This window comes from Pseudonaja textilis, chromosome 3 (genome assembly GCF_049901715.1).
Source record: "Pseudonaja textilis isolate UNSWEBS1 chromosome 3, rPseTex1.2, whole genome shotgun sequence".
Taxonomy (NCBI): domain Eukaryota; kingdom Metazoa; phylum Chordata; class Lepidosauria; order Squamata; family Elapidae; genus Pseudonaja; species Pseudonaja textilis.
The window spans coordinates 113,404,430-113,426,604 of NC_141992.1; the positions used below are offsets into that span (position 1 = coordinate 113,404,430).

The following is a 22,175-nucleotide window of genomic DNA, read 5'->3' on the forward strand; positions in this document are numbered from 1 at the left end:
TTTTTTGTAGGGGATCAAAAATATTTTTAAAAAATAAGGAAAGATTTATAAGATTGGCTTGTTTGACCAGTTTTTTAAAAAGAAAATAGTTAATATCTATTTGTTCTTATTGGAATATTGCTGATAAGATTTATTAATATAGATTATGATTTTGTTTTCTTTACATAAGAGATGAACTATGGAGAGAAGACAGATTATGTTTTATTTAGAGACAGGACAGCCATTAAAATTGTTTTTCTTCCCTCTTTTGCTTTTTTCTTTTTCAACCCCTTTATTTTATTTTTTCTGCAGCTTATATTAACTTTTATTCTTTACCCATATAATTCTTAATAAAATTATCTGAAAAAATGGAATATATTCTTCTTTGCAACATTCAAAGTTCCTCCCCTGACCATACTTATAAATTCTGGAAGTGCAATGTAAAGTTTAAGTTCCCATGCATTTCCAGTTTAACTTTATACTTTGAAACTTAAATGTATATTCTTCAAAAACCTCTGGACTCCTGCTGGATTGCCACTTTTTAAACTGCAGCACCTGGTATGCCTCTCAAAGCCCACATGCAGCCCTGGCTTTTAGAAGGCTATATACCTCAACCTATTCAATGAACACATTCTCAAATAGTTACCTTTCTGAATCTCTATTCGGATATGATTTTGCAAGTGGTGATACTGCATGGCTTAGAACAATGTAGGCATAGTCAAAAACCTGCTTTACTTGCATGGCACCATAACAACTTCTTCCAACATCATTGCCTGTAATAGTAAAATTTTAAAAAATCACACTTATTATACAGTTGATGCCAAGTTGCTTTTACCTTGTAATGCTTATAATGTTTAAAATTCTTGGAATAGGTAAGATGTCTCAAGGAGAGATATATACTCTATAGACTTGCATATGTACAAATTGGTGCCCAATCTTCCCAGTTAATCTATTATTTGACATACAGAACTGATACTCCTTTAAAATAACAGTATGCTCCATCCCAGTTTTCTATCTACCATTCTTAAAATTTAAAGAACTCCAACCATATCACTTTTATTGTGCACTGGATTTGGAGGTCAATATTAAGCAGTTTATATTTGTACAGTACCAGCTATTTTTATTGATATGTATTAATGTCATTCTGATATAAATCTGGCTACTTGTTTATTCAGTGTTTACCAACTAGGAAGTCTTCCCATACCAAGAAAGCTATCTTCAAGACTCCAATCCACAGTTTCCTATTACAACTACTTCTATAACAGCTACTTCTTTGTTATTAGATCATTTATATTTTACTCATTCTTTGGCCTATGCATAGTAAAGAGTTGTTATCAAAACTAAAATGTGATTATATAGCTTATCTGGTGTTATTTTGTGGAATTACACAATAAACAACCAAATCTAAACTACTTAAACAAGACCACGCAGGCAAAAAATAGCACTCAGTCATGTTCAAGTCCTACTAGCCTGCCTTATTTGATACATTAAAAAAAAGATGGCTCTCAGAGGCCAGTTTAGGGCTGGATAATCTGGTATCTCCAAGTCTTACTGTTTTCAACTTCCACAATACTCTGCTATAGCAAGGCTAATTGGGTGATACATCTAAATTATGTGGAGGGAAAACCAGGTTGCATAATCTTGTTAACTAGATTAGTATTCCTAATTCACCTCAGTATTGAGAATACACACCGAATCCTAAACATACCAATTCTCTAAAATTATTAGATTATCCCAGGCAAATCTGAGATATTTGTTATTTTTTCTACAAAGATCTATCCAAACTTTAACAGGATGAATGTTTTTGTTTTCTGTGTATAATTCTAAAGAAATATTTCAGTACTCCTTTGTATCAATGTAATGTCAGGTACAAGTTTGCATATTAAGCTCCTTTTCTTATTGGAGTGAATAAATTAGCCCAGAGTAGAAATACCAAATTTTAACTCTATTCTTACATTAACCCCCTTATTCTTGGGTTATGTTTTCTGGCTTCCAGCATTAGGGACATCCAATACTGTGGGTTGAATACAAGAAGTCTTTGACTTACAAACATACTGGAGTCTACCCATTATGGTCATAAATTGTAAAGTGGATCACCATGTGACCAATCTGATTTTGTGACCTTTTTTGTAGCTGTTAAGTGGATATGGCAGTCATTAAATGAACCCATCATTCATTATGGGATTTTTTTTGCCCCATACTAAAAGTAAACACTGTTTTTTTGGCAAAAATGTCATAAATGCCACTCATGGGATCATGGGATGTGCCAAACAGCTATAAAGGCAAGTCAGTTGCCAAGAGCTTAACGGTGTGTGACTGTAGGGGGAGAGGCCAGCCATCAGAACTTTGGAACCAGGTCACAAGTACCATTTGGAGGTCAGTTGTAACTTCGAACGGTCACTAAGCAACTGGTGGTAAGTTGAGGACTACCATTATATCACTAATTGACAAACCAAAGGGAAACGAAGTTATTATCTTTGTCATACTGTTTCCCACTTCAGACTAAATACATGGAAAACATGAGATTTGTAATCCCAGGAAAGTGTTTGTGATATTTTCGTATTATGGATACTAACTAGTACAACACAACACATGCAAATACACCACTGCTGTTTAACAATCAAGTTAGGTTTCAATGACCAAGTTGTTAAATTAAATGGCTGCTAAATGATTACATGACTAAAAGTTACTGTGAAGATCACTGACTGCTGCAATATGCCTTGTTATTAGACATACAATATTTAGTTGTATATGCACACTGGAAAAATTGAGTCCAGTAAATATTCCACAGCTTTGTTCTTGTGAATGATAATGCCTTCAGCCTGCCCCCCCCACCCCAAAAAACTTACGCTATATATGTAATAAACAAATATTGCATACCAAGATCTAAGACTATTCTTTTAAACATTTCTCTCAAAGTTTCTGGGTTAAAAATTGAGAGTGACATATGTCATCTTACCAGGCAGTAGGGGATCTTCAATGCATAACATGGATGGTCGATATCCATTAGTCATGGTTTTCATGATTTCTTCTTTGGCAATATAGGCACCTCCATTTTTTATTCTAATACCAGTTTTTAAGTAATTAAAATTCCTTCCATAGAGTTCAAAAAATTCTATTAGAAGCATTCCTAGATTTTCATCAAATCTTCGAGCATCAATTCTTGGGTGCAACTATTAAAAATGGAAATCACAGGATTTTATTTTCTTGCACAGCAAGTGGCATTTATATATTATCAGCTAAAGTAATTCTTCCTTTTAAAAAAAAACTTATTTTTTTATTTTTACATTTCAAGATGATAGTATTTGCCCGTATTCAGAAAGTACAAAATGTCTTTATATGACTTTCTTACAAATTTTTGTTTTACCACATAAATACAATTCTGTCACATCTCATTCCCATATTTTAAAGGATAAGGATCTTCTAAACCTGGATAAAGATGTATGCTATGTCTGATATTATGAAAGATCTGAACATACCTGTAAGAAGCTAATTGCCATTAAAATTAAGCTGTAGGAACTAATTCCACCAGTAAAAACTTCATTCAAATCCCTCTGAAGAAGGAACTGTTTTAATACTAAAATCAAGTAAGGCAGCAATGAGTATTTCTGCAAATGAAAAAAACAGTCAGTTCTAAAAGAAAACATTTTTGCTTATGAATGAATACAAAAGCTCTCACACCAAAATAATATTCCATATACAACAATAACAAGTAGAAAAGTGAAATACAACAAATGCTTATTATCTACATGTTTATTCCTTAAAATAGGTAATGGTTTCACTCATTAATATTTAATAAATAATAGGAAAAAGACAAGGCAATTGCTACAAACATGACACGTCATTATATGGTACATTAAAAAATGAATAAGCACCAGATAAAAATCAAGGGAACTCTGTGAATATAATGTATGTTCTTAATCTTTACCAGATTACTAAATACTCATTATTTAACAGCAAACATACACTCATGCATGTACACTCTGTGTAGACACAGAAAATTTAATTCTGTTTATTCTATCAGGAGGAACTTGCTTTCAAACTTATGAACTAAGGTAACTTCTTAAAACCCAAGCAGAAGAAAAAAGGTAATACACTACAGTTAAGCAGATGTGGCTTGCAAAGTAATTTTTGACTGAATAACTATTTTTGTAAGAAAAATTAAGCAAATAATTTATTGTCCATTAATACACAAATATAAACTAATGCACATTTCTTTGAATACACAGTTCTTAGGTTTACAAGTAGTCCTTGCTTACCAACTGCTTCATTTAGTGACTGTTCAAAGTTTTGATAGCATAAAAAGAAACCTCTGAAACAAATCTTTGCATTTACCACTGCCACAGTATCCCACGGTCATGTAATTGTCATTTGTGTGCTTTGCAACAGATGCACATTTGCACAAGCGTTGCAGTATCCCAGTCACATGATCACCATTCACCTGCTTCACAACTGGTTTGCGACAAGCAGAGCTAATAAAGAAGGCAGAACTTGCTTAACAACTATGGTGCTTTATTTAATGACCAAAGGGGGAAGTCAGTCTGTAAATCCTTCATAGTCACATGATTTGCTGCTTAGCAACTCTAGTGGTCAGCAAGAGAGTTGCCAGTTCCAGTTATGATCTAGCAAGGATCATAGCAAGGATTGCTTGTATTAGGCTTCAATGGCAAGGGCAAAAATTGTGAGTTACAACATCTAGTAAATATATTGACAACCCAGAATCTTGCATGTAGACCTAGATTCTTTGTTACAGCACAATATCCTGTTAAATGTAAAACACATTTTTCCATTTATATCACTAGTCTCTAGTCTAACACTAGGCTTGCTCACTAGAAGACCAAATCTGAGCAAGATTAAAGTCACAAGAACTTGTCTGGATTCCAGAAGATTATAAACAAGTAGAAATACTTTTGCATACAACTCAGTTTGACTAATTCTGGTGAAGTCTTTTCATCAATTACCAATCTACAATCCTAGAAAATATCTGAATTTACTTTGCTTTCCAATCTGGTTTGTTTCCCATGAATCAAGGACCAGAGCATGAGCATCCAAAGAACAAGAGATGCAAGCTCTTGTAGGCAAAATACCAGAGATTTTATATGAACAATCTAAAGAGAAATTTACCATAAATTCTGTTACGTTTGTCATTATGTTGATACTTTACCGAAGATGTACAGACTTTGGAAAAAAAAGTATCCTTTTTAGAGGTCCGATCATGTGTATTATTTTGGAAGCTTGAAATTGGATGCAACAGGCCTGACAGAAAGCAAAGGAAACTAGAAAAACTGTACAATGCTTATATAATTTTTCAAGATTCTATATATTTTTGGTGCTACAGATTTAGGGTTTAAAATGTGGATCCTAAGACTTCAGCCAAAGAAAATATTAAAATCCCCATATTGTCTAAAGGAAGTCTAAAATATTTGATTAAAATTACATTTTGTATCCGATCTGAACATTTTTCTTTCAAATATATAGCTAAAAATTCTTGAAAGATTATGAGCAGATGTGGGGAAGTATATCAGAGTTTTTGAATATATTTTCTATTCCAGACAGCATTTAACATAAGCCCACAATCAGTTAACTTTTTTTTCAAATTTCAGTTCTAAAAGCAGCAGATGTATCAAGGTATATAATTTTTTTTTCTGCTTACTTTACCTTCATGTAGTCTTTGATAAGTCGAGCTGCCTTCACACCAGTTTCTACATTAAAACTAATATCAACTTTCACCTCTGTAGCCTGGTCTGTAAGTTTAATTATTGGTACCTGCAAAAGTAGTAAAATCAACCATTCAGATGACATTACAGAGAGTAATCAATGTTTTAAATCATTTAAAATATCCAGTTCATCTAGACAGCACATTTAACATTTGTTAGCACACCACTAATATAAGTATAAATCTATTTCAACCTTTTAAATCACTACTTAAGTATAAGATAGGCATGCAGGGAATGATTGCTCTTTTTATGTTTTATAATAAATGCTATAAAACTTATTTCTGCGCATTTGCACTCCTTTCTAGAAAAACCCTTCCACAATCATTTACTTGAACTATTTTCTAATATAATATGCTTGGGCACAGTGTGTTAGAAAGTATTTTATTTCTATTTAATTCTAATGTTCTAATCAGATCTAATTTTGAAGAGCATGTGAGTCAATTGCAGTTTCATTTGCACAGATTTCTAGACCATTTCTGAACCATAAAAATGATTGTTTCTTTAAAAGCCAAAACATTTAGAACTTAATAATTAAAAGAAGAATTTCTTTCTACACAATCCTATTGTTATTCATTTCCTGATAAAATAGTCTAATTCAGCATCCTACTATCACCGAGATGTAATAGGTAAGAAGAACTTGTCTTTTGTGGCAGCCATGATTCAAGCCCTCCTGGATTGTTTTCTTCCAGTAAATGCAAAGTGTTGTTAAATCTTAAGTTTATTCTTTAGCCTTGATGCAAACATTAGATTATTAACTCTCTGCTGAATTGATTACTAACCCATCTTGAATACTATGTTCTGAATTAGAAACCTGGGATATAGTTGGGTGGATTGCAAAATGTATTTTGATTCTAACACTGGGAGAGAAAGAGGAGACAAAGACACTGAGGGTTTATCACATTCCCATATTGAAATTCCTGTTTTTCTTTAATATCTTTTTGTTCTTTGTCTCCAGTATACTAATAGGAGCAGAGAACCACCTGCTTACAACAGCAGATCTAAAAAGGTTTCTTAAAATAAAACCAGAGATTTGGTATCCTAGGCATGGAATGTTCATGGATCTATTCACATCAATGGCAAACATTTCCAAGTGCACTTAAGTTTACGTTGTTAAACTCTATCTCATTTACAGCAATGTGCTAGTCTAAAAACAGCATGTGTATCTGTTTACGTAGAATTCAAATGGCATACTAAGACTCTGAACATTACTGATAATATTGGATATTTAAACCAAAAGGGAAATATCCCTTTTGCTCCTTTACTTGGAAAGTAAATGACACAGCAATAAAGGAAGAATTGAAGCCATATAGATATTTTAAAAGAGAAGCAGACACAAACTAGAGATTTTAATAGTTTCTACCTATACAAAACAAGTTATGACTCACAAGCTAAAGACAGCTTAGCTTAACATATGCCAAGAGAAATTTTCAAATGTCAGCACCAGCAAAGCTGGTCACATCATCTGTCACTGATGTTACTAGGACTTTAATTCAGGTTTAAAAGGACAAATACAGAAAAACAATAGTGTATGAAATGTATTTCAAACAGAAGATTTATATACATACACATACATGATTGTTGAGTAAGTATTAAGAATAACTCATAATGCAATCTTTATTGATTTAAATAAAGTTATTAAATTGATTTAAGTAATCAATATATTAACAAAAATAGAATTTTCTAGGCATTCTTTGTCATGCCAGATGTTGAAATAATTTGAAACAAACAATATGAGTTAATTTAGAGCTAATGCCAACTAATAAGGAAGGCAGGAAAACTGACAGCAATTGGGAAGAATATTTTCACAAACAATACCTGTTACTAAATTGCAGTTGGGGAAACTCAGAAAAACATAATATAAATAAGCAAACAATGAACCCAAAGTACAGGTAGTATTCAATCATAATGGAGCTTGTCTATTACTATCATAAGTTGTGGAAGTCATTAATCAAGGCGCCCTCATAATTGTCTGATTTAATGACTACAATTCCTGCTCTCCCTGTTGCAATTGTTAATCGTACATGCAGGTTATTAAGCAGAGTCTGGGATGCCTTGGGGAATGGAGGAGGCTTTGGGACTCCTGGCAGAGGCGCAGACCACAGCACTGAATGAATGGTCGTAAATTGAGGGCTACCTGTAAAATATAAACATGTCTATAACTTTCCCTCAATAAGGAAATGTCCAGGATAACTTGTTTTAAATTACTTACTGTAGCTTTGTCAAGTACTTTAATCGAATGTGGCTCGGCCACGTTGTGTTTCCTTAGGGCTTGTTCTAGCTGCTGGAGAGGTGGGCTGTCCCATTTTCCAAAAACCACTAAATCAATATCACTGTAGACATAAAACATAGCTAAAGTTTATTAGAAACTTACTGTAGATATTATACAGCAATTCTTTGAATAGGCAAATGACATAATTTGAAAGAGTGTTTGAAACATACAGACAAAATAAATATACCTCTGAATTGTCAAAGCATCCATGTTTTTTGTAAAGCTTCTAAGTTGTTTTAACTGTATCTGCAGTTAAACAATTCAGATGCTTTAACAATTGGAAGACAGGCCTTTGTTCACTCTCATGCACGTTGCAAACTATCTCTAATTGTTTATACAGTCCATATACACTACCTTGTCAATTTAATAATATTTAATCTAATGATATGTTAGTCATTCATTCCAAATCAAAATTTTAATAGTGTAACATATAAAGCAGCCTTTCTCTAGTCCCAAGTCATATTGGACTACAATTTCATCATTTCCCATCAATTGGGTTGTTAGAAATCCTACTCCAATACATTTGGAAGGCACAAAGCTGGGGAAGGGTCATAAAGAAGTTAAAATGCTACAGAGCCTCAGTCTAAAACAAACTGCCATGACAGCTAATACTGATATTTCTGGATTTTTAAAAGTTTGGTTTAGAAGTTATTTCATATCCAAGTTGATAGTTCATAGAGAGGCTTTTGTACCTGAAAGTTGTAGAAGGAGAATATTAATGTTCTATATGTTCACACTATTGTACAAAAGGTGAAAAATTAGAAATGCTAGCATCCCTAGAGATACAGTACTCTAACTGTTGATATAATAATTTTAGAGTTTTGCAGCTAAACCTGAAGAATCAATACCCACTTAAAATTAAACCAGATGTCTTTTCAATTATATCAATTTAAAAGAGTTACTTTTAAAGAGGTTTATTTGCGGTAGGGTACATAAATTGTATTTATGTCCTTACTGCACATAAACCTAAGTTAATGAAATGCAATCATTGTGTTATTCCTTCTCTCTCTGTTTTTTTTTTTTTAACTGTGGTCAATGTCCCTCTTTTTCCTGTATTGACTTCTTGATAACCAGTGTGGCTAGAGTGGTAATATAAGTCTTTATAAAGTGCCATGTAATCTTTTTGTTACTATTACATAGCATTAGAGTCAATAATACAAGTGAAAAATTTCCAGACTCACCTTGTTGGCAGATAAAGTCCTGTACTAAAACTTCCAAATATCTGAACCTGGAAAAGAAAAATATCTATACTGAATTTAATTGTTGTAAAATTCTAAAATTAAAATATGTGTGTGGTCAAAGTTAAAATGGTGTGTAGAGCACCAACTTAGGTAAGCTTACATCAGCTGTAGGCCAAAGATCTTTGATGACAGTTTCTATTCTTTTCACAACTTCTCGTCTCATAACTGCTTCTTCAGGACATGGGGACATAAAGTCATAAAAGTCAATTATTTCTTCATGGAGCCTATGGGAAGAATAAGAAAAATCAATAGCAGTAGAAAGAGAACCAAATGAACTAATCTACTGGTGACAGTGGATGCTAATCTGGATTTACAAGTAGAATATTTCAATTTCAGTTGCATAATTATTCTAGGATTCCATCTCCAAACACATATTTTTCTAGAAATTGAACAGTAGGTTTATAAAGAAAAAGAATCAAATCTGTTTTTGTAGTAAACATATTAAATCAAAATCAAGCCTAAGATTTCCATACTTTGCCTCACTGAAGTCATATTTCTTTTCACTCACCTCGAGCATATTTGAAATCACTTCACATATATATGCACATAAGACAGAAAAGTATCTGTCCATGTTAATCAACTATCAATCTCTATCATCATAATCATTATTATTATTACAGATACTAAATAATTATTTAAATTTATATCCCATCTTTTTCTTCAGGAGCATAATAGTTAACATACTGGTCTCCTTCCATTCTTTTCATTATAATAACCATATATGAGATAGTTTGGTCTGAAAGAGAATGACTGGTAAAAAATCACCAAGTCAGCTCCAATAGTCAAGGACAGAACAGCATGTGTCTACCTGACTTCTGGTTTGCCAGGCTTCGGTGACAGCAGGGATTCGCGTCTCTCCGCGATCCCTGCTGTGCTAGCCGTCTTGGTGCCTCCGATCCTGACGGATCTGGAGGATAAGGCTACCCTGTTGGGGTAGCTGAAGATAGGGGGGATCTGGACAGGGGTTGAGGGGTATCGCAGACCCCCTCCCCAGCCGGCAATAACCCCCTTTTCTCAAGGCGGTGGAGCGGCGGTCTTAATGGCCGCCACGAAGAAGCTGGCAACTGGATTAAGAATGAGCAGGAGGAAGAAGAAGGAAGTTTTAAAATGAAAGTTTTTTCTTGGCTGAACCGGGACTTTAAGGACATATCTAATACCTGGAAAATTACTATTTTTTGGATGCTACAATGTTCCCAATAGAGGTTTTCAGCGGCGAAGGAAAGTGTTGAAAAGGGAAAGTTACTCTCCCTCCCTTATGGAACTAACAAATGGACATGGAAAATCTGCTTTCTAATAGAAGGTAAAAAGTTAAAGCCCTTTGTTACAAGTGGGAAGGGAGAGGCTTGGAAAAAAAAATATTTTAAGACTTTGTTGGAGGAGATGCTTTGAAGATAAAGAGATTAGAAGCTAATTGCAAAAAAGAATTAAAATACAGATTGGGGTTTTTTTTTCCCCAATTGATTTTACCCCAGGAAGAGAAACTGTAAAAGGAAGAAGTTTGTGCTTTGCCTGGACTGTTTGATGACTTTGGGATTTTGGGATTTTGGGGAATTGTTTTAAGTTTGGAAATATTTGACTGGCTTAATAACAAGAAGAGGATACAGAAAAAGAAGAAAAAGTTTATAATGGCTCTATCTCTCGATGAATTAAAAAAACAATATCTAAAAATAAGGAAAGGCAAGGACGCTATGGGAGAAGCCCTTTGTTTTCTAGATATGGCGCTTGCTATGTGTCAGCAAATTAAATAACAGTTGGAAGAAGTGGAGGAAGAAGAAGCCATTTTTAATGAACTAAATGGTGTGATTAAGAAAGAAAGGAGAAAGAGAGGAGGGAAAAGGAAGGACTTAAGACATAAAAAAATATTTATGAAAGAGAAAAATAAGATGCAAAAACAATATAATGCCAGAAAGCAAAAGGAAAGAGGAATGCAACAGAAAGGGGAAGCCAAGAAGGCAGAGGTTTGGAGAGGAGTGGGTAAAAAGTCTAGGTGGGCCAAGAAAGAAAGGGAAAAGGGGGAAAAAAAGTTACAAAGGTATAAAACAAGGTGGGAAAAAGAAAAAAAAATTAGGGACAAAGGGTAATGTATGGTTTTTTTTTTAAAAAAAAAAGGGATTCTGCAAAGTACACATGATAGTATTGTAGCAGTTGTATTTGTATTACAAATAGACAATTAGAACTCTTTAAGATTTAATAAAAGATTAAAATATTAAGGTACAATGTTAAAATGTTTAATAATGAATGGTTTTAAGTTTTAATAAAATATTAAAGGAAATGTTTAAAATATTAGTTTAAATATAGAGTTTAATGGGCCAATGTGTTGATTATTATAGATTTATTATTGTAGTGTTTGTCTTTGAAATAATAGAATGTACTAAGCAGAATCAGATTGGGATTTAGGTGTTATTTTAAACTTCAATTTAGGGGAATGAAAGAAAGGCATCATACTCTGATTAGTGACTTCAGGGGAAATTATCCTTTTTTTATATTGGGAATGAGATAGATGTAAATGGAAAAATGGACAAAAGATATAAAAATATTGTCTTAAAGCAAGATGAAATATATAAAATAGAATTAAGAAGAGGGAAATGTGGGGAGGAGTTATATAGCAGATATAGAATGGTAAACAAGATAGGTAATGGTATATAAGAAGAGCATGAATTTAATTGAAGTCCATACAAAAAGAGGTAATCTGGGGCCAAGTTACTTTCTAAAAGAAAGTTTTATGTTTTTGTGTTTTATGTGTGTGTGTTTAATTGAGAATTAATAAAATCTCGGAGGAAGACCAGATGAGAACAATTGTAAACAAGCCAGAGGAAAATATAAATGTGATGATTGAATAGCAAATAAACTAGAAAAGAAATGTGATTGAATAAGAGTAAAGAGAAATAATGTGAAATTTGTTAAAGGGAATTTACGTGTCTACATGGAAATGGGATAAATTACAAGTATGTGATATAAAATAATGTGTTACCTGCCTTGTAAAGATTTATAATGGAAAGAGGTTTTATGTTTTTAATGTCTAATGATGTTTTGTTTTGTTTGTTTGTTTTTAAAATCAATAAAATTTGCTTAAAAAAAAAAAGAACAGCATGTGTCTACCTAATGTTATATAGTGTAGAGCAGGGGTGTCAAACTGGATTTCTTTGAAGGCCGGATTAGCATTGTAGTTCTCCTTCGCAGGCTGGCCAGGGTGGGGGAGGGGAGACGGGACGGATGCCTCCTGTAGCACTTTGTAGGTCAAAATGGGGCACGGGGGGCACATGAGCACCTTCACACCCCATTTTCAGCTTCAACAACTCCTGCAGCACTTTGCTGGCCAAAACGGGGTGCGAGCGCTGGAGTATTGCAGGAGGCCATCCAGGCCCAAAATGGGGCATGGGGGCACCGCCTGTGGGAGTCCCCATGCCCCGCTTTGACTGCCAGAAGCACTGCGGGGCGTCCTTTGCTATTTCCTGGCCGGCTTCATGGGCCTCATTTAAACATTCCGGATACGGCCCGTGGGCATTGAGTTTGATACCTCTGGTGTAGAAAATACTTTCATTTTCCTTGTATTTCTTGATAAATACACACAAAGAGAAAGAATGTGACCTGCAAAATGTTAAAAAGTATGCAAGAGTAGTTAGACTTAGGAAGTACATTTCTGATCACAAGAAAATGGACCCAACATACCCTAAATTAATTCTATTTCATACAGCTAGGAGATGGGGCTTAAGACTTCTTCCTGTTCCACGGAGGAAATCCCATCCTTCAGTTAAATGTACTGATTTCAAATGATTAGTTTCAATTTTTCCTTTATCATGTAAAACAACAAGGATGATGGGAGGGAGGTGGGAGGCTAAAACTTATGAAGAACACTTGCAGGAACTGGGTACATCTAGTCTGGTGAAAAGAAGGACTAGGGGAGACATGATAGCAGTGTTCCAATATCTGCGGGGCTACCACAAAGCACTAGACAGCAAGACAAGAAACGATCGATGGAGAGAAGCAACCTAGAACTAAGGAGAAATTTCCTACGGGTGAGAACAATTAAGCAGTACAATGCCTTGCCTTCAGAAGTTGGGGGTGCCCCATCACTGAAGGCTTTTAAGAAGAGACTGGACAGCTTCTTGTCTAAAATGGTACAGGGTGGTGATGGCTAACCTTTCCATCCTCGTGTGCCAAAAGTTTGTGCGTGTGTCAAAAGTGTGTGCCAGCACCCATAAGGCAATGGACATGGGCCCCCCACGCCCCCTGCACATGCATGACCCCCGCACCGTGTCTCTGCACATGTGTGCATGACCCCCCCACATGTGCTGCACATCTCTGCACATGTACGTGGGACCCTCCCCATGTGCACCACGCATCTCTGCGCATGCACGTACATCTCCTGTGTATGCCCCGCACATGGGTGGCAGCTACCAGATGATCAGGAGGTGAGCGGCACGTGCGCATGCGCAGTGGACCTGCCCTGGGGTGACGGCTCGTGTGCCATAGGTTCTCCATCACGGGTATAGGGTCTCCTGCCTTGAGCAGGGGATTGGATAGAAGACCTCCAATATCCCTTTGAACTATGTATTTCTATGTTCTATGTATTCTACTTGTAAATGATAAAATACATGGAACAATATAAAACAATCAGCATAGTAAAGGCATTCATATATTGCTGCTTGGATAATCTCTTAATCTACTTCCCTCCTAAATAGCTGCATCTCTCTGTGAATAGGAAGATACTTCACAGTAAGGTTAACTATTGTCCTTGTTCATCAAAAATTGAACAAACAGAAAAAGGGATACACTTAATACACTAATATTTCCAAGGTGGAATAGTTTATAACATTCTTTGTGATCAATCACTTATAAAATCTGGATCTGAAATGAATCATCTATTTTAAAATTGCTTTTAAAAATAGATTACTCTGTCCCAACCTAATTTCTATTAATTGTTCTTCTGCATTAAGTCTGCTAACAGTAATTGCTCTTTGGGAAGTTGTGGCACAGGAAGGGAGCGGTATCTTGTTAGCTGTAAACATCAGGAAAGGACGTTTTCTCACTCATTCTGTTAATTGTGGAGAGGAAAGTTTAATCACTACTGATAGCCTGTTTGCAAGAAAGATATTATCAGTCTTTCATATCCCCACAGTACATTGTTTCTTAGATCCTCAGAGCCTGAGCTCATCTCCCTGGAACCAAGAAGCTGGAAAACATAATCTCTTGTGTTCAATGAAATTAAGAATTTTATCTAAGGTATGAAGCAGGGATAAAGACTAGAAGACTTGTCCTTGTGGAACCTCCCACCAACTGAAAGCATTCCATCTCTTATCTCTCCAAGGTGAGATTAGGGATACTAAAGAACAGACTTAAGAAAGTTAGTGGGATTTTGTCTAATGGGTTTGAGGGGAAAATTAAAAACTTGAGTTCTGTACTAATGATAAGTACAATGTAGTAAATGGTAGATCATTGAGGATGATTAAGGATGAGACACATTCATGCCTAAGCAATTCACATGAAGATTGTCTGAGGAAGGTGCTATCTGTTGGTACCAGACAACCAGATATAAAGCACACTCAAGGCCCACAGGCCAGTTCTGGATCAGGCGCAGAGTGCTTAGATCTAACCTGTGGGGCTGCCCTGAAAATAGCAAAGGAGCAGCCCACAGTGCCTTTGTTTGAGAAAATGGAGCTCGGGGAGGCTGCATGCAGCCCACCCGGGGTCCATTTTCAGTCATGATGGCCTCTTGCAACCCTCTGCAATGAAAACTGAGCCAGAGGATACCCCATGCTCCATTTTCGCTGGCAGGGGGTTGCAGGAGGCCATTGTGGACAAAAACAGCCCAGTGGGCGGCACGTTCCCCGAGCTCTGTTTTTGAGGAGAGGGCTACTGGAGGCTGTGACATTGAGCTGGCCATGCCCACCTTGGCCACACACACCAGCCGCCTGAGGCCAAACACAATCCTGATGTGGCCCTCAATGAAATCGAGCTTGACACCCCTGATCTACAGTAACTCCGGCATCTGCAGCCTGATTGTTGCTAGCACTTTCAACTCTCTCTCTAGAGAGTGCAATAATTCAGGGATCTCTATTATCAATAACAAAGATTTCTAACTTTTGCATCATTATTCAAATATGCACCCGACCATCTAAAAGAATATGACCCTGCATTGGTCTCCATTTTTGAACTTGAAGGTTTCAGGCTTGCTTGTTAATTTTTAGCATGTCTGTTGCTACTTTGAGTCTCACTGCAACACTAGAACTTGAGATAGGATGCCTGAACTTTTCAGGAATTACTGCTGTTTCCTGTCGGGTCTCCTTTAAAAGAAAAAAAAACATGGCCTCCTGGTCTAGAATGAATTGATTAGAATTTTCTAGTACCCAAATAGCTTCATTTGAATGACACTTTGGGAAATGCTGTATGCATGACTTGTTCTGTCAACCATTAGGGCATTGATTCCCTCATTTTGTTGTATTGTAATTAAGAAAAGAAGCATTTAACATGCCTATAGTCTACTGTCATGAACAAGTCAATATATCTCCATATTCTTGAAAAATTCTTTCACACACATTTTCATTTTCCTCCACTCTAGTTTGTTGATTATCATTGTTGACTCCTAATGGGATCATTATTCACTATGAGTTTTGGCCTACCTTGGAAGTTTGTCCCACTCTCCATCACCTAAGACTGGCATATTTGGTCATCTGAGTGGCATTCCCACTGCCAAACTGTCTACTACTCTAGCCGACTAATGCAACGATTGGATTACCTTGCTTGGCAATGTTATATGCAACTTGGTTCAGTTGGTAATCTGATGCTGAAATGAGAGAGGGAATCACTACAGTCATCTTGCTCTATAACCTTGCCAGCTTCAGATGTGCTAACGTTCTGCATACTAGCCTTTCTTTCCTGGCTTCAAAATACATTCAACGTATAAAGATGGATCTGTGTTCTTAAATGCAATGTAAGAACTTCCACTGCTTTGATGACTATATTGGGGGGATTGTGCCAGCTTGAAAATGAGCACAGGTAATCTTCAACTTAAACCATTCATTTAATGACCGCTCAAATTTACAACAGCACTGAAAAAAGTAACTTATAATCATTCCTCATACTTACAATTGTCATAGGATTCCAAATCATGTGATCAAACCTTGGCACTTGGCAACCAGCCAGAAGTGAGCGGTTGCCGGTTCAGACTGGTTCGCCCGTACTGGTAGTGCCAACCACCAACTGTGCCCACCCACCTGCCCCAGTGCTATCCCATCCTATATATCTCACTCTGGCTCACTCACCCTGCCCATGCAGCCCAGCTGATTGCTGCGCCTCACCTGCTCTACTCACCATGGCTGCCCGACAAGCTGTACATATGAAATCTCTGTGGGTTTAAAGCCACGTGCAAGCACAGAAGGTGCATGCATGCTCACATTTTCGGTTCTGCACTAGGCGAACCGGTTGTTTTAATTATTTGAAGCCCAGCATATATTTATGACAGCTGCAATGTCTGAGTGACACAATTGTTATTTGAGATCTTCCCAGATGGGTAAGTCTGACAAGCAAAAGTCAATGATGGAAACCAGACCGCATGGTTCACTCAACAACTGCATAAATTGGTTTAATAACCATTGCAAAAAAGGCTGTAAAATTAGGAGTAACTCACTTAACTGCTTTGCTTAGCAATGGAAATTCTGGTCTCAACTGTGGTCATAAATTGAAAAATAGCTGTAGTCTGAACTGAAACAGAGCGCTCTTGTATGAAACCTATGAAAGCACTAGTAGGAGATTCTGACTGAGAACTTTATATAAGCCTCTAACAAACGTACTAATCTAGGAAGTAGAATGGCTTCCACTTTTTATTTCAGCATGTTAATTCTAAAGTTTCAATGCCTAATAAGATTATTCTAAGATAATCTTAATAAGTTAAGGATAAGCTTTTCCAATATCTATTGTTCTTAGCAGTGTGTGGAGGAAATGAAGACATCTGAGGTATGCAATTTGTCATGAGATGTTCTTGGAAACTTTTATTTTATTTTATTTTTCACACTTCTTAACTGCTGATCTTTCTCAGATCACTCACCTTTGGCTTTGATAAGTATGATATTCATTTGTATGAATTCTATTGCATATTCTGCCTGAGTACCAGCACTCATCTAGTCTGACAGTAGACCAGAATTTCTACAGTTGAGCGATCTCTTAGGAGTAATAATATCATCCTGAAGAGTATTTTCCTTGGTCTTTGCCATTTTTAGCAAATAGTGCTTCACTGAGTCTGGAAGCTGAAGTATGTATTTCCTTGTCCGCTTCCTATCCAAAGAAAGTAGAAGATTTGATCTTTAATATGAAAACATGATGCAGGACTTCTATCTGCTTTCCTCCTCAGAGCTATAGATAAGATTTCTTCCTATGTGACTGCCTCTTTGAGTAGCTTCTTCCTTATGTTAGCTTTCAATTGGTTTTCTACCAAGCAATTTCTAAGCCATAAGTTTATTGGGTGATCACTTCTAATGCTAATGGTAGGCCATCCAAAAAGAGATCTGTTCTGAATTTGGCTGTGGAATCTTTGGTGCTCTCTGAGCTATCTGCTTGCAAAAATTTCATTACCCCAACTAGACAAGTAAATCACATCATCTGTGTGAGTGTAGATATTGCTTCCTGTTCATAAGACAAAACTCACACTCATTTGCATTGATGATGACTACTATTTGTATGCAAGCAATGTGTTCTCTTCTAACGAGTGTTACTTTCCTTGTCCATTTATTTATGTCCTTTCTACCAGATCTTCTGGGAGATCACATACACATAGCCTCAGATTCTGATAATAATTGAAATTGCTACACTTTTTCTCCAAGAGGATTCCTAGTGGAATTTCTACTTACTGGGGACTATAAGCACTTCTCTTTCAGAACCACGTATTGTGAAAATCAGTACTGCCTTCAGGATTTGATGCTAAAACTTCAGATGACCATTCTATAGTCATCTGAAGTTTTTGCTATTAATGAAACTTTTATCTAGGCTAATTCTACTTACTCCCCCTTCGTTACTCTCTGTTGCCCTTTAGGAACCTTCCGAGACACAAGCTATTGTTTTGCCCTTGCTTGAAGCTAAGTACATAATTTATTACATATCACTGGACAAGAACAAATAATGTCAAACAGTATCTAATGTGGAGATGTAGAATGCCGGAAAAAACTGTATCCTGAACCTAGGAATGCGTCTCAGGAATAAAGTGATCTTATATACTTCTCAGGCTTCTAAGGCTGAAATTTGAACATGAAATTGTAACCTTCACCTTCCTCCACTCACCTATCTCGCTATGAATAAGGTGATGAGGATGAATGGGACTTACTAAGCTTCTGGAAATGGAAATAGATGGCTCTTTATGAACAAAAGAAAGAGTTTGCCATCATTGCTTAGAGCAACTTCACATTCTTGGAAAATAGTAATAGACCTTAAGCTTGCACAAGTAGCTAGCGCCTAACCAAGATATCCCTTTCTAGTCCCTAAGCATTTTATGCTGAATACAAAAACTAATTTGGGCCTTTCCTTGTCTCTTAAGCCTTGCATAGTAGCTAGGACCCAAAAGAAGCTTATTCCCACTAAATTCCAAAGACCATACAGGTAGATCTTATGACCAAAATTGAGTCCAAATTTTCTGCTGCTAAGCAAGACAGTTGGTTAAACGAATTTTGCTCCGTTTTACAACCTTTCTTGCCACAATTGTTAAATGAATTATTGCAGTTATTAAGTTAGCAATACAGCTGTTAAGTAAATCTGGTTTCTCCATTGACTTTACTTGTCAAAAGGTCACAAAAGGTCACTGTAATCTTAATAAATATGAGTCAATTGCCAAATGTCTGAATTTTGACCACATCATCAGAGGAATATTGCAACAGTTTTATGAAAAACTGTCCTAAGTCACTTTTTTCAGTGCCATTGTAACTTCGAAGAGTCACTAGATGAACTGTTGTAAGTCTAGGACCTGTACTGTCACCATTATGCTTCTCTTAGATCTGTATCTCTACATCAAGCACGAGGGGAGAAGGCTTCCACCATGAAACAGCAAAATAGCAGCTCTACTTTTCTAGCTAGATGGCGATTAATGATTTTGAAAAGTCCATCTTCAGCAACCAAGAAAATTCCCACTCAATGTTCTAATCAACTTTTTCCAGAATACTGTCCTATTCCTCATACCCAGTTTTTATGCATATAAAAAGCCATAAGATAAAATGTAATATCCATCAAGTAAAGCATTTATGAAAAAAGTGTGATGGTTATAACTTTTATATTAACCTCCCCCCAAAAGGCTGGAATGTAGACTAAAATATACAAACTGAATAGCATATAAACACAGTGCTAAATTATGATAAGCAAATAAATAGCCTGATAGAAGTTGGCATTAAGTTTTATTTATTATTTGTAAAATTTATTGGCTGCCCATCTTATCACAATCTTACAGGCACTACTGAACTTTTTTCAACTAAATATATCAGTATGATACACCAAGAATATAGTGTGGAAAGGTAGCACTATATTAAACTAACAATACAGTTTACTTGTAAATATGACTGTTAATACTCAGCAGTGGTTTACATTGGAAATCAATAAGAATCTAGGCCTTAGATAAAATACGAGACAGCTACTTCAGGAAATTAAATATAAACTTGGGATATCACATTCAGATTTGGATATATGTTCAAAGAGGAATCAAAGAATGTTTTAATTTGCTTTGTGCATTTATTTTCAAGTGCATCAATTTGCATGAGCATGAGGAATGTTACCAACACATTTATTTACTACTGTTATGGATGCAGTGACATATACTTGCAAAAATGTTATGACACCCCTACTTTGTACATAAGGGATCATACATGTACTTATGTCAGTGTTCCAAGTAATGCACCCATAGAAAACAGAACGCTGAGGCCATCTTTTGAGGCTTCAGGGTTGTCAACTCAAGCAAATATTTAATTTAAACTTTACTACTTAAACTCATCATATTTATTTACCATAGCAACTGGTTTACTATCTTCTTAAGATGATGTTTTAGGGGATAATGGCTGTACATATTCAGAACATTCTTAGGAAAGTAGTGTTTAGGTTCAAAACTAATTACAGCCCTGAATTAGTTTTAATTGGTCTGATAGATGGCTGTTGAATTCTGAATAGTTTACAGTGTTGTTTAATATGAGAGCATTTTATTGCTTGTTTTTTATATTAAATAGTTTTTAATACTGACAGGGCAAGACATTAGAATATAAACTGACAGCAAACCCCAATCCTTACTAGCACTGATGATGTTACTTAGTTTGGGCAATGAATATCTGCTAGAAAACAAGCAAGCTCAGAGAACACCAAAGACCCTTCAATTGTTTTTAAGGAACACTGTTTACTGTGTATTGTTAATGTTCTCTTGGCTGTTTCAGGAGAGAGAATAATATAAAATAGACGTAAACTTCAGAGATGTTCTTGATACAGGTGCTTTGATTATGGAATTCCTTTCCTATCCTAGTTATATTAGATGCTCAGAAGACTAAACCTCTGGTCCAGATGACCAACCCAGACTGGATCCTGCAACATTATCTTGGGACACGTATATTTGCCTTCATTTGAAATAAATAACTTTGAAAGTGTCAAATAATACCTAACCATTAAAAATTAATGTGACCCATCATTACAGTGAAGCCAAGAAGGAAAGGTCTATTTATAAAAATTGCAAGCACAATTATGCTAACAATGCCGTAAGAGTCAAGAAATACTGAATAACACAAAGAAACATTTCTGACACTATATAATAAAAGCAATATACAGAAAGTTAATTCCAGAAAGTTAAATGAGCAATTTGTTAAGGTTAATATTTTCTCAGGTACTATTTTATTATATTTGTTGTCTGTTATCTGGCTTATTTGTTTTTTCAATATAGTTTTTCAATATTATTGCATGTTTATTTTATTGCTTTATTACAATATATTATTCTCTTAAAAATTAAAATATTTATTACTATTAAATACAAGAAGCCCACAAAAACTTCTACAAAAGTATTTTCTTCCTTGCACATATATGGTAGAAGAGACACCAAAGATCTAGATTCTAGTAAAACAAAGAGCACTCAGTTCAACTGAAATAAAAAGGGGAAGAGATAAGCATAAGAAAATATCACCATTCTTATTTTATATTTCAAACTTGCTTGTTGTAGAAAAGTCACAAGCATTCTCAGTCTGGTGGACTCGGTCTGTATAGAATGTGACAAAACTTTTTTTGGGGGAAAGAATGGATATTATTTGAAACAGAATTAAATAATATAAGTGAGTTTACAAATAATGACAGTAGAACTGGTAGTATTCTTATTACTTATAATAAGAGAACTATATTATGTTAAAATGGATGACTGGAAATCATGGAAAATTGTTTTAAGCATATTAAAATTAATTCAAGAGAGGAATATGCCGTTACATTGAAATTGATAAGAAAATAATTTATTATGAATTTGTTCAAAATATTATTTAACTCAGTATCGTTATCAAATGTTATATGTAGTTGTTCATTAACAATTATTCAAAGTTACGATGGCACTGAATGAGGAGACCTGTATCTGGTTCTTGAAGTTGAGGCTATTGCAGCTTCCCCAGTCACATGACCACAATTTGGGTGCTTGGCAATTGGCTAACAATTGTGATAGTCGCAACGTCCCATAGTCATATGACTGCCATCTATGACTTTCATTGCCAGCTTCTGACAAGCAATATCAATGGGGAAGCCATTGGGAGGTTACAAATGTATACTTGTAAAATCATTAATTATAATGCAGAATGTGCCTAACAATTGCAACTGCCAGAACTGTTATCATAAGTGGAAAAGTCATGTGATGTTGCACTTTACAACCAAATCACTTAGCAATGGAGTTTCTGGTTCCAATTATCATTGTTAACTAAAGGCTAACTGTACCGTTTCCTCTAGGGCTGATCTAAAGTAAATGTGCATGCTTACCATCTCCCAACAACTCTG

At 35.5% G+C, this 22,175-nt stretch overlaps 1 protein-coding gene across 2 annotated transcripts in view; it reads right to left on the minus strand.

The window, feature by feature from the left end:
* Positions 1-22,175, minus strand: part of TENT4A (terminal nucleotidyltransferase 4A) — a 38,557-nt gene that overhangs the window by 10,618 nt on the left and 5,764 nt on the right. For both annotated transcript variants that reach the window (XM_026701001.2, XM_087930649.1), the window contains exons 2-8: positions 9,307-9,430; positions 9,147-9,193; positions 7,906-8,026; positions 5,638-5,745; positions 3,459-3,587; positions 2,939-3,152; positions 626-752 (exon numbers count right to left, since the gene is read on the minus strand). In XM_026701001.2, coding sequence (XP_026556786.2) covers positions 626-752; positions 2,939-3,152; positions 3,459-3,587; positions 5,638-5,745; positions 7,906-8,026; positions 9,147-9,193; positions 9,307-9,430 — 870 coding nt within the window. The remainder of the gene's footprint in view (positions 1-625; positions 753-2,938; positions 3,153-3,458; positions 3,588-5,637; positions 5,746-7,905; positions 8,027-9,146; positions 9,194-9,306; positions 9,431-22,175) is intronic.